The sequence below is a fragment of the Pinus tabuliformis genome, chromosome 9 (genome assembly GCF_031772625.1).
Source record: "Pinus tabuliformis cultivar Carrire ecotype Pingquan chromosome 9, CPIR1, whole genome shotgun sequence".
NCBI lineage: Eukaryota > Viridiplantae > Streptophyta > Pinopsida > Pinales > Pinaceae > Pinus > Pinus tabuliformis.
The window spans coordinates 1958269282-1958281591 of record NC_142307.1 but is presented as its reverse complement, the minus strand read 5'-3'; the positions used below and the strand labels follow the sequence as shown (position 1 = coordinate 1958281591).

Below are 12310 nucleotides of genomic sequence, written 5' to 3'. Positions count from 1 at the left end.
TTTTCTTTTGATTGTGTATTAGTTTGTCTTTGACAGAAAAATTTTGTAGCTTATCCATAGTTTAACATTGACAATTCATTTTTTCTTATTTTTGTGCCATAAGGCGTTCCCCTCTGAAATCAACTCCCCTCTCAAGTTACGTGTACATTTGTGGGCCCTTGATTTAGGTGTTAGACGATTAAAATAGTTTGAGCCATCTGATTGATTCGACCAGTATTAAGTTAGTTAAAAATTTAGTTACAAATTATACTCGCAACGTGCAGATCAACCTCACCCTTGCTTGACATTACCTGGATCGCTCTTGCTCAGCACTACTTCCAGGTGCTTCTTCCTTCACAACCCATTTCCCTCCTTCATCCTCCTTGCAGTTCTGGGAGCCTTCACTCTGACTTGTTCTCAAAAGCATGTCCCCAACTTCATTTAGAGGGTGGACGAGCTCAGGGCTAAGTGCGTGGACTTAATCACCTACCTTGTCGTAAACGATGCCTTCATGCTTAAAGCATGGGTGGATTCTCTTGAGATTGAAGGAGATAATAGCAAAGTTTTGCTGCTTTCTGGTGGCAATGGGCAATTCACTAAGGCCATCGGGGTTTCTGTTGATTTAAGCGATAAATCGATGGGTTTAGGTGTGCGATCGCGCAAGTACTCATTACTGGCGGATAATGGGGTCGTTAAAGTGCTCAATTTAGAGGAAGGCGGGTCGTTTACCGTCAGCGGGGTCGATGATATATTGAAGGCCCTGTGAGCTTTCGTAGGGTTTGAGATCGGTGGGTTAACCTTCAACGGGTTCTTTTTGCAGGTATGTACTCTTTTTTTAGCATTTATACATGTTGATATATGAGGCCTATGAGCCTAAGGATTTATGGTGCTTCTATTTGTGGAGTTTTAAGAGGTTTAGGGTTTCAGCTTAATTTGCCAGCACAAGTCGTCCAATCGAATTTGGATAATGAGGGAAGCATTGGAGATTTGTTCGATCGCGTTCTAGAGAAGAAATTTGTAGAAAAAGAGAAGCTCGAAGGAATTGGCATGAGACCATGTGTCATTCGCATTCTGGTGAAGGAATTTGCAAAGAAAGAGTAGCTCGAAAGAATTGGCATGAGACTGTGCATGTCATGTGAGGATGTTTCTTAGGGTTCAACTTAACACAATCCCAAAGTCTGACCTCTAATATGGGGCACGATTTGAGGTGTAGAGCTCACAATGTTGTCCACATAGGTTATGCTTCAGAGCATCTGTAGGCACCACTGTCTGATTTACCAACTTCATTGCCCAACACTTCAATAAGTATGGTAAAAGATGTTGAGACCACCTTTCCCTCAAAGAGAGATTTGTTTGCACTTGCTTCTATGGAGATAGACTCACATTCAATCTTTCCAGTGGAAGAATTGATTGAGCTAGTAAGGTCTTTACTATCTTCATAAACCTTCATATAAATATCCCCACATTGACTGCTAAGCAGAGAACTGCTCATTGAATTTTTTTTCAAGCTTTTGTCTGGATTATTCAAAGTATAAAAACTAACTTCAAAAGCTGGAGGAACCAAAAATACCTTCCTGTAGCTAATTGATTTTTACTATAAAGGAAATATGAGTTTCATAATTTCTTCTATCTTTATTTTTGCAGCTAATGTGGAGGGAAAATGTTGACCTTCTGGCAGATGTTGGACACATACATCACTTTTAGTGGCATATGCAATACCAGAAAGTTCATGACCATTTTCACATGTTCTCACACTAATAGGAAGTCCGGAAAGAGCATATGCTTTAGTTGCTTAACCTTCATCATTATCCTCATCAGAATCTATCAAATCACCATAAGTAACTGACATAAGATTTAGAGATGATATTTGAGACATTTCTGAAGCACTAAAGACAGATAATCAATTTGGCATGGTTGCAACATTCAAAGTTGACAAGTTTGGGGCTTCTTTCCAATTCTTTGGATCAGAATGCCGACAACCATTTTCCAAGAATTGTCTGGCCTTGGGCATTTTTCTATTTAGTCCATAATTTATGTTCTAATTTATTTAGTAACGTCTTTACTATCTTCGTAAACCTTCATATAAATATCCCCACATTGACTGCTAAGCAGAGCACAACTCACTAAAGTTTTTTTCAAGCTTTTGTTTGGATTATTCAAAGTATCAGAACTAACTTCACAAGATGGAGGAACCAAAATACCTTTCTGTAGCTGATTGCTTTTTACTATAAAGGAAATCTGAGTTTCATCATTTCTTCTCTTTATTTTTGCAGCTAATGTGGAGGAAAAATGTTGACCTTCTGGCAAATGTTGGACACAGACATCACTTCTAGTGGCATTTGCAATGCCACCGATTTGAGGTGTAGAACACACAATGTTGTCCACATAGGTTCTACTTCAGAGCATCTATGGGCATCGTTGTCTGATTTACCAACTTCATTTCCCAACACTTCAACAAGTGTGAAGATGTTGAGACCACCTTTCCCTCAAAGAAAGATTTGTTTGCACTTTATTTTATGGAGACAAACTCACATTCAATCTTTCTAGTGGAAGAAATGATTGAGCTAGTAAGGTCTTTACTATCTTCATAAACCTTCATATAAATATCCCCACATTCACTGCTAAGAAGAGAACTGCTCATTGAAGTTTTTTCAATCTTTTGTCTGGATTATTCAAAGTATCAGAACTAACTTCACAAGCTGGAGGAACCAAAAATACCCTTTTGTAGCTTATTGATTTTTACTATAAAGGAAATCTAAATTTCATCATTTCTTATATCTTTATTTTTGTAGCTAATGTGGAGGAAAAATGTTGACCTTCTAGAAGATGTTGGACACATATATTATTTCTAGTGGCATCTACAATGCCAGAAAGTTCATGACCATTTTCATGTGTTCTCACACTAATAGGCAGTCTGGAAAATCTCCAGCCACCATTGTTGTCAGCTTGATCTCATCCTCTACAAATTAAGAATTTAGTGCATGGTATAGATTGCTAATTTGTCATTTTCCATCTCCAAATTAATCCCCATTTGGTCAGTACTTATAGTTTGTAAAGAAAACATAGTTTTATAATTATAATGGTGTTGGGAGTGGTGAAGTCTCTTGCCGGTTTTTTGTTGTTGTTGAATTTCTGCATGTTTCTTGTTGTGGGTATTATTGTTGGACAGGCTCTCAATGACACCCTTGACCACACTTACTATACTGGTACTTACTAATTTCTTAGTAAATATACATATTATGTTTTTGGTGCATTTATAATATGACAAACTGATACATTTTATAAAATCTTTACTGTTCACTAATATTTGTGTCTCAAGTTTTTTTTTCATTTTTGAACTTTTATTAATTCAAGATTCACATAAATCTCTAGATGAATCACAATTTTTCTTTTTCCTTCCATACATAGTGTGTTTTTTGGGCTAAATATATGAAGAAGTGTGTTGCTAAATGACTACATGATTGACTTGCAGGTCGTGGAAGAGCTCTTCCTCTAGGGTTTTCTCCAATCTATTTTCCAGTGGGGAATGAAGCAACAGGTTTCATGGTTATTTTTGCTTTGATAGCTGCAATTGTAGGAGCTGCTTCATGCCTTTCAAGACTCCATCATCTCCGGATTTGGGGTGCCCAGAGCTTGGCTTCTAGTGCTGCTTCCTCCATGACAGCTTGGGCACTCACTCTATTGGCCATGGGGTAAGCACATAAATATTGTGACAATTATGGTAACCAATTAGAAGATGAGCTCATCATGATTTTCAATCTTAAAAGTTCATTTTCACGTGTTCTCACACTAATAGGCAGTCTGGACAGAGCATCTGTTTTAGTTTCTTGACCTTCATCAATATCCTCATCAGAATCTACCGAATCACCATAAGTAACTGGCAGATCTAGAGCTAATATTTGAGACATTTCTGAAGCACTGAAGACAGATAATCAATTTGGCATGCTTGCAACATTCAAAGTTGACAAGAGGTTGGAGTTGTGGTTTGTTTGTGTACATGGGGTTTCTTTTGGGTGGTTTGGAAGCACATGAGGACATGTTCATGGTGTCAGGACATATCACTTGTTGCCACTATCCACAATTTTTAAAAGTCCTTGTATTTTTTTTTATCTAATGGTGATTTTAGCTTAGAAATCATCTAGTGAAGCCTCAAAGCAAGGGCCCAATCTTGAGGCGTGAAATTGGATGTTCTTTTTTTCATGATAATATAAATGTTTTAGTTGAATTCGATGTGTTTTATAACATCTTTTATCATTTATGTAGTTTTATGAAATCTTCTTGATTAGGAGGAGACTGAAAATTTTGAAGAGACATTTATGAAATTGCCTGATGTACTTGTGACGTGCTAGACACCGAATTATATAATACAAATACTCTTTCCTGTTAAAAAAATAACAGTGGCAATGTGTGCTCCTGTAGACTTTTGAAATAACCTTGCACAATCTTAAATCGAAGAAGCCTTTCTCAAGAATGAAATGCAACTTTACAAGGAGTAAGCAGAGGGTAAAAACCATAGCATGCCATTATGACCTATGGCATCAAATTTGAAAAGGAGGCGAATTAATCCCAATGAATGGCTATCGAGATTTCCCAAAAGGTTTACTAATTTGCATAAATGAACGATCACAGGAAATGAAATTGATTAGCACACCATTAAAATGCAGAACTAAGTAAATTGTGAATTCAAGAAAATTGATACGTTCTTTAATATCTCAATGCCAATGTGTGTCAAACCAAAAATACAGTGCTTCTAGTCTATTATTTAAGTAATTCTTGCCCATGATCTCCAGTCACCATTGTTGTCAGCTTGATCTCATCCTCTGCAAATTAAGAATCTAATGCATGGTATAGATTGGTAATTGGTCATTTTCCATCTCCAAATTAAGCCCCATTTGGTTAGTACCTATAGTTTGTAAAGAAACCATAGTTTTATAATTATAATGGTGTTGGGAGTGGTGAAGTCTCTTGCGGGTTTTTTGCTACTGTTGAATTTCTGCATGTTTCTTGTTGTGGGTGCTATTGCTGGATGGGCTCTCAACGACACCCTTGACCACACTTACTATACTGGTACTTACTAATTTCTTAGTAAATATACATATTTTTTTTGGTGCATTTACAGTATGAAAAACTGATACAGTTTATAAAATCTTTACTGTTCACTAATATTTGTGTCTCAAGTTTTTTTTTTCATTTTTGAACTTTTATTTATTCAAGGTTCACATAAATCTCTAGATGAATCACAATTTTTCTTTTTCCTTCCATACATAGTGTGTTTTTTGCGCTAAATGTATGATGAAGTGTGTTGCTAAATGACTACATGATTGACTTGCAGGTTGTGGAAGAGCTCTTCCTCTAAGGTTTTCTCCAATATATTTTCCAGTGGGAAATGAAGCAACGGGTTTCATGGTTATTTTTGCTTTGATAGCTGCAGTTGTAAGAGCTGCTTCATGTCTTTCAAGACTCCATCTCTGGATTTTGGGTGCCAGCTTGGCTTCCTATGTTGCTTCCTCTATGACAACTTGGGCACTCACGCTATTGGCCATGGGGTAAGCACATAAATATTGTGACAATTATGGTAACCAATTAGAATATGAGCTCATCATGATTTTCAATTGTTGGCATGCAAGGAAATCCATATCGGTGGTAGAAACACAAAGTTGGTAAGTGCAGCAGTATGTCATTTCATTATTTTATGTTCAGTTTGAGGCCTTCATCTAGTAACTGGTATTTATATTTATGCAGAAAATTTTGGAATCGCTTCTTATTATTCTGTGTGGAACAAAGCTTTGGCACATCTTACCCATTCACACTGGATTCTTTGGAGGAAATTATTGCTCTTACCAGGATACCTACGTCGCCACAACTACAACTACAACGACAGTCGAGCCTTAGAAAGGAAGCACAATTGTGGTCTCTTCGGGTTAATAGTAAACCTTCTGTAATTTATCAAGATATCATGAATGGGTTGGGTTGTGGTTTGTGAGTAGTAGAGTAATGCATAAGAGGATGGTAAACTTTTTTTTTTCCAAGCCTGATGCATGAAAAATGAGATATAAATTTGAAAAAAAATGTGTCATATATTCCTGACACAGTATACACGACGAAGGATTCAATTTATGTTCGAGTTGCAGCTTTGTAATATGTAGTTTATGTTTCTTCCAATGGACATGGTTATAATGGAAATATGTTTCTCTTCACCTAACAATTGCTTTGTGTATTTGCATTTGAATCTGTGACTTTTATTTAAAAAATACATTATTTTAATCATTAAATCCAAAGTTAGAGATCAAAACCAAACCAATTCATCTTTGTATAAAGCAACTATAATACCGCCATATCCAAAAATAAGTGAAACTGTTCATTTTTTGAAGCAAATATAATACTACCATATCCGAAAATAAGTTAAACCCTTCATTTTTTTTAAGCAACTATAATACCGTCATATCCAAAAACAAGTGAAACCCTTCAATTTTTTTATCATTATGTGTTCGTGGAATCTAAACAGAGTCTATTTTGAGTTCTAACTCTTCTTCCTCTAAGAAGTTGGCCACAAACTCTTGTCCATTCATAACATTAGTACCATTATAGTCACCCCATGATGAACGACAGATCTGAATGCACTTGGTATGGATTAAGATCGGTTAGAAACAAAATATTAAAAAAAAATCGGTACCTTTTACGAGATGGGTCGAGATTTCGATCCAGGAGACAGTTTCATCATCTACCCAAGATTTGTAACAGGTACATTGCGTATTGTACAGAAAAATGACACTTACAGAACTCATTGTGTATTTGTGTATGCACTTCATATATATATATAGAGACACTGAACACCCAATTAAATTAATTTATAAAAAAAATAGGTAAGTGTTCTAAAATTTAAATCTTTATAAGTTGTTCAGTTTGCTTCTTTGTTATTCACTCTGTTAGCTGAGTTCTCTTGATTCCCTTGACAATTATTTTGATTCTTTTGAATTCGGTTGGCCCAACAAACATTACCCAGTGTATTGTTCTGGACATGATGAACCTAACTTAGATCGATTGATCCAAAAGGACAAGAATTTCACTGACAGAATGAAAGAGATCGTCATTAGGTAATTGTTGAAGTTCCCACTCAGGATTAGCTATAGACAAATCATGTAGTCTGCAATTTATGAATTCACGAAGAGTTGAACAACCCTTCTATTGTTGTTGGTTTTCCAACATTTAGTTTCAAGGGTAAATTTTTATTTATGTGTCGTGTGTTATTGTTGTCTTTCTTACACTTTATTTTTGGTTTGAAACACAGTAGCATTGAGATATTAAAGCACGTATCAATTTTCTTGAATTCATAGTTTACTTAGTTCTGCATTTTAATGGCATGCTAATCAACTTCATTTCCTATGATCCTTCATTTCTGAAAATCAGTAAATCTTTTGGGAAATATCGATAGTAATTCATTTACATTAATTCGCTTCCTTTGCAGATTTGATGACATATGTCATAAGGGCATGTTATGGTTTTACCCTCTGCTTACTCCTTGTAAAGTTGCATTCATCCTTGAGAAAGGCTTCTTCAATAAAAATTTGCAATCTTGTTACAAAAGTCTACACAAGCACACACTGCTACTGTTATTTTTTTTAACTGGAAAGAGTATTTGTATTATATAATTCGGTGTCTGGCTTGCCGCAAGTACATCAGGAAATTTCATAGATATCTCTTCAAAAATTTCAATGTCCTTCTCCTAATCAAGAATATTTCATACCTTACATGAGGAGGGTGATTCTGGGCTAAAAAACAATGAATTTGTTTGTAAAGACTTTACAGAATTGCCCCAACAATTTATTATATTTTGTTTACTATTTTTATATTAAATGATCTTCTATATCTCATTATTCTTCTTGAATTTATGCCTTACGGCATTTCGTTTGCAACATTTGGTGCAAATTCTAGTTTATTATTATTTAAAATTATTTATTTGTAAGGTGATTGGTTGAGGTATTATGATGAATTGTTTAGTAACTTCTATTTCTATTAGTTATTAATTTTTCATTTTTAGTTTTATTTCCGTTTTATTTAACTTTATTATTTTCATATATATATAAACAATATTAACTAATCATATTTTTTAATATAGCGATCAACAATATAATATTTTATTAGTTATTTTATTTTTGTGTTTATTGTTTTTTAATTTATTTAAGCTATATTTAAGTTAATTATTTAATACAGGTTTTATTTTAATCATTAAAGGAGATTTATTAACGTAATGTAATAAGCTTGTTATACGTTTGGGTGATTATTTCGGCAGAGTAAATGACAACTTATTAAATTTTAGTTTAGATTTTATCAACATATATGTGTGTGTGTGTGTGTGTGTGTGTGTGTGTGTGTTATTTGTAAGTGTATTGAGAAGTGTATTTTATAATGTAGTATAAGGGAGATGTGTAATTTCTTATGCATCTCTTTTAAAATAAAAATAGAATATATTCTAAATAAAAAAACAATACAAGTTATAATAAAAACATAAATAAATATACATGTTTGACTAGTTTGTTGGAAATAATACTGAGAGGGGGGGTGAATCAGTATTATCAGATCAATAATTTAATTTTCAAAACTGATTTGTATACGCTACTTCAACTTAGTGAACTAGCGTGTATACGCAACTATACTTAATGCAACCAGCGTATATGCAGAGATCTTTTTTATTTACCCAAATTATCATGCATTGAACTTTAACCAGTATATCAGGAATTCATTAGACAATGCAGTAAAAATAGAATAAAGCATCACACATAAGAAACACACATGAACACCAAGATATAAGGTGGAAACCCAATGTGGGTGAAAACCACCTGCTGCTATCGTCTCTGTCTTCTTTTAATAATAAGAAAATTATGTTTACAATTTTTGTACTGGTGCAGTCTTATACCAGTACGCAGGCTTCTACCTGCAGAAGGCTACAACCTTCTCTCGTTCTCCAGCTTCTACTGGAAGGGAGCTACAACCCCCTAGCTCTTGTACTAGCTGATATATTTACTAGTACGTAGGTGCCGGCCTACAGAAGGCTACAACCTTCTCTTTTCTTCCAAGGACCACGTTTCATAAATTTTCAGACTGGATCCATCAACAACATCATTCAATTATCAAATATATCTGCATCAACCAATCTCCTTTGAACAACCACAACCGAATCAATCAATCACTTTGACAACCCATCAATCTGATCATTCAGAATGTTGTCACCAGAATATAATAACCAGAACCCAAGCCAGAACCCAGAACACTGTAACAGCAAACAGAATCAACTAAAACATATTTTATATGGTATACGCTACTTCCATGTTAGCAGTCCTGCAGTTCTGAGTTAGCAGACCAGCCATTCCGATCTATTAGATCCATCAAATCCGGGGCGCTTATTGGTGATCTAGCCCATCAGAATCAGGACGACAAGCTGAGCACGATGGTACCATTCAATTCTTACTGAATTTTTTTTTTTTGTTTGGGTGGTCCCAAATCTCAAGAACATCTGATTGGTGCATGGTAGAAACTAGAGCTCAAGCTATGGCCAATGAGAGGATTGACAAACTTGAACTAACCTTGCAATCCATCCAAAGTCAACTTGACAGACTATCTACCCTAATCTCGAAGGGCAAGGAGGACACCCACGAGGAAGCGTATAATGGCAATGGACACAGTGAGGGTGAGTCTAGCCACTCTCCTCACATCTGGGGCACCCATCAACAATCTCGTCAGCGACCTCCCAAGTTGGATATGCATAAATTTGACGGTTCTCACCCAGCAGCATGGATAGCACAAATGGAGCAATATTTCAATTTGAATAACATCTTAGATAATGAGACTCAGCTTATGGTGGGGAGCATGTACTTGGACAATGAAAGGTGGCAATGGTGGGAATGGAATCAACGTTGCAATGGACCTTTTCTGGCTTGGACTAACTTCAAAAAAGCTCTTACAGACCGCTTTGACCAGGAATCTTCTTTTTTGGGTCGTCTTATTAAGCTCCGATAGACTGGCACAGTGGATGAATATATTACAGCCTTTGAATCCTTAGCCTTCCGCACTAGGGGTCTCTCAGATGTGTTCTACACGGAATGTTTTATCAGCGGTCTTAAAGAAACCATAAAAGCCCAAGTCCTACTGCACCACCCTCCCACATGGACGGAGGCTTGCAAGGTAGCTCATAACGTGGAACGTGCATTAGCAGCCCAGTACAGTCGCCCAAATTTCTCCGCTAAGGGTCGCCCCCCACAGGCTCACAACACGACTCAAACATTTAAGGTCCAAAAGGTGTCACCTGCAGAAATGGCCGAAAGAAGAAAGCAAGGATTATGTTACTACTGTGATGAAAAATACTCCCCAGTCATAAATGCAAGGAGCCCAAATTTTTTCAAATTGATGCCACTGACTACAGCTCATCGGAGGAAGATCCACCACTTGAGGAACATGAGGCGGTAGAAGAGGACAACCAAAAGGACAATGTCCCTGACGAACCAGTTATTTCATTGCATGCTTTGGCAGGGATTTCTTCACCTCAAACTCTCAAAATCAGAGGTTTTATTAAACATCGCCCAGTAGTAGTCTTGATTGATAGTGGAAGTACACATAATTTCATCCATCACAAAGTCGCAGAAGCAGTGCATTGTTTTGTATGAGCAGTTTCTAACTTCCAAGTCCAAATTGCGGATGGGGGCATAATGAAATGTGAAGGCCGCTGTGAAAATGTCAAACTTCAAATGGGGGATTATCAGTTGAAGACCCACATGTTTTCCATACACATGGGAGGGTGCGACATTGTCCTCGGCGCTGAATGGCTCCGCACTCTTGGGCCAATCACAATGGATTTCCAGGAGTTATATATGAGTTTTAAGCAGAACAACTCCACACATACCCTCTGTGGACTCCAGGTGGGAACTCCCTCTATCATCAGCTCGCATCGGATGGAAAAATTGCTAAAAAAGGGCCATCATGGAATTATAGCTCAATTTAATTCTATCCAGGCAGTCGCAACCAAGTCTCTGCCGATTCATCCTGAGATGCAACAAATTTTAAATAATCATATGTCGGTCTTTGACAAGCCTCATGAGCTTCCACCCTCGAGAGGGGAACATGATCATAGCATCACCTTGGTTACAGGGGCCCAACCCCCGAATGTGCGCCCATACAGATATCCGTTCACCCAAAAGAATGAAATAGAAAAAATAATCAAGGAACTTTTGGAAGCAGGTGTCATTCGTCCCAGCATTTGTCCTTATTCATCACCGGTGGTCATGGTGCTCAAGAAAGATGGGGAGTGGCGGATGTGTCTAGACTTCAGGGCCCTCAATAAGTTGACAGTCAAAGATAAATTTCCCATCCCGGTGGTTGATGATTTGCTGGATGAATTCAATGGGGCTCAGTTCTTCACTAAGCTGGATCTGCGCTTAGGCTACCACCAAATTCGCATGAAGGAAGTCGACATTCCAAAGACTTCTCTCCGAACTCATGAAGGCCATTATGAGTTCCTGGTCATGCCATTCGGTCTTTGTAATGCCCCATCTACTTTTCAGAGCCTTATGAACCACCTTCTCAAACCATATCTCAGGAAAATTTTCCTTGTCTTCTTCAATGACATCCTCATCTATAGTTGCACTTGGGCCGCACATCTTCAGTATGTAGATCTACTCTTGCAACTACTCCGCAAGCATAAATTATTTGTTAAGATGTCCAAGTGTTCGTTTGGCATGGAAGAAGTTGAGTATTTGGGCCACATTGTGGGGTGTGAAGGTGTCAAGGTGGACCCCAAAAAGATCCAGGCAATGCAGGATTGGCCTCAACCTAGGACCTTGAAGAGCCTGAGAGGATTTTTGGGTCTCACAGGCTATTATCGCAAATTTTTCTGCAATTATGGTCGCATAGCGAAGCCCCTCACTCAACTCCTGAAGAAAAATTCATTCTTCTAGAATGAGGACACACAATAGGCCCTTACAGCTCTAAAAAATGCCATGTGTTCCACTCCAGTCTTAGCACTACTTGATTTCACCAAATCTTTTGTCATTGAATGTGATGCTTCGGGTACAGGTATTGGGGCGGTCTTAATGCAGGAAGGATGACCTTTGGCCTTCACAAGCCAACAACTAAGTGGGAAGAATCTGGGCCAATCTACCTACAAGAAGGAAATGATGGCCATCTTACATGCAGTAGAGACCTAGCGACCTTACTTATTGGGGCGACATTTCCAAATCCACACAGACCATCACAGTCTTAAATATTATTTGGAGCAACACCTATCCTCCCCACAACAAAATAAATGGCTCGCCAAAATGCTGGGATATGATTATGAGATCAT

At 37.2% G+C, this 12310-nt stretch overlaps 1 protein-coding gene across 4 annotated transcripts; it reads left to right on the top strand.

The window, feature by feature from the left end:
* The first annotated feature begins 201 nt into the window (after window positions 1-201).
* Window positions 202-6160, top strand: LOC149156825 (membrane protein PM19L-like). 4 transcript variants are annotated; one of them, XM_089445265.1, is made up of 4 exons: window positions 3678-5046; window positions 5312-5525; window positions 5607-5639; window positions 5722-5856. In XM_089445265.1, coding segments are annotated over exons 1-4 (375 nt in total). In that variant the 5' UTR covers window positions 3678-4919; the 3' UTR covers window positions 5723-5856. The 4 variants fall into 4 exon arrangements, 3 of the variants coding, with proteins under 3 accessions (XP_089301391.1, XP_089301390.1, XP_089301389.1); XR_016263503.1 differs by lacking the exons at window positions 3678-5046; window positions 5607-5639; window positions 5722-5856 and adding exons at window positions 202-799; window positions 3452-3671 and having other exon boundaries at window positions 5312-5446; XM_089445264.1 differs by having other exon boundaries at window positions 5607-5856.
* Window positions 6161-12310: the final 6150 nt, after the last annotated feature.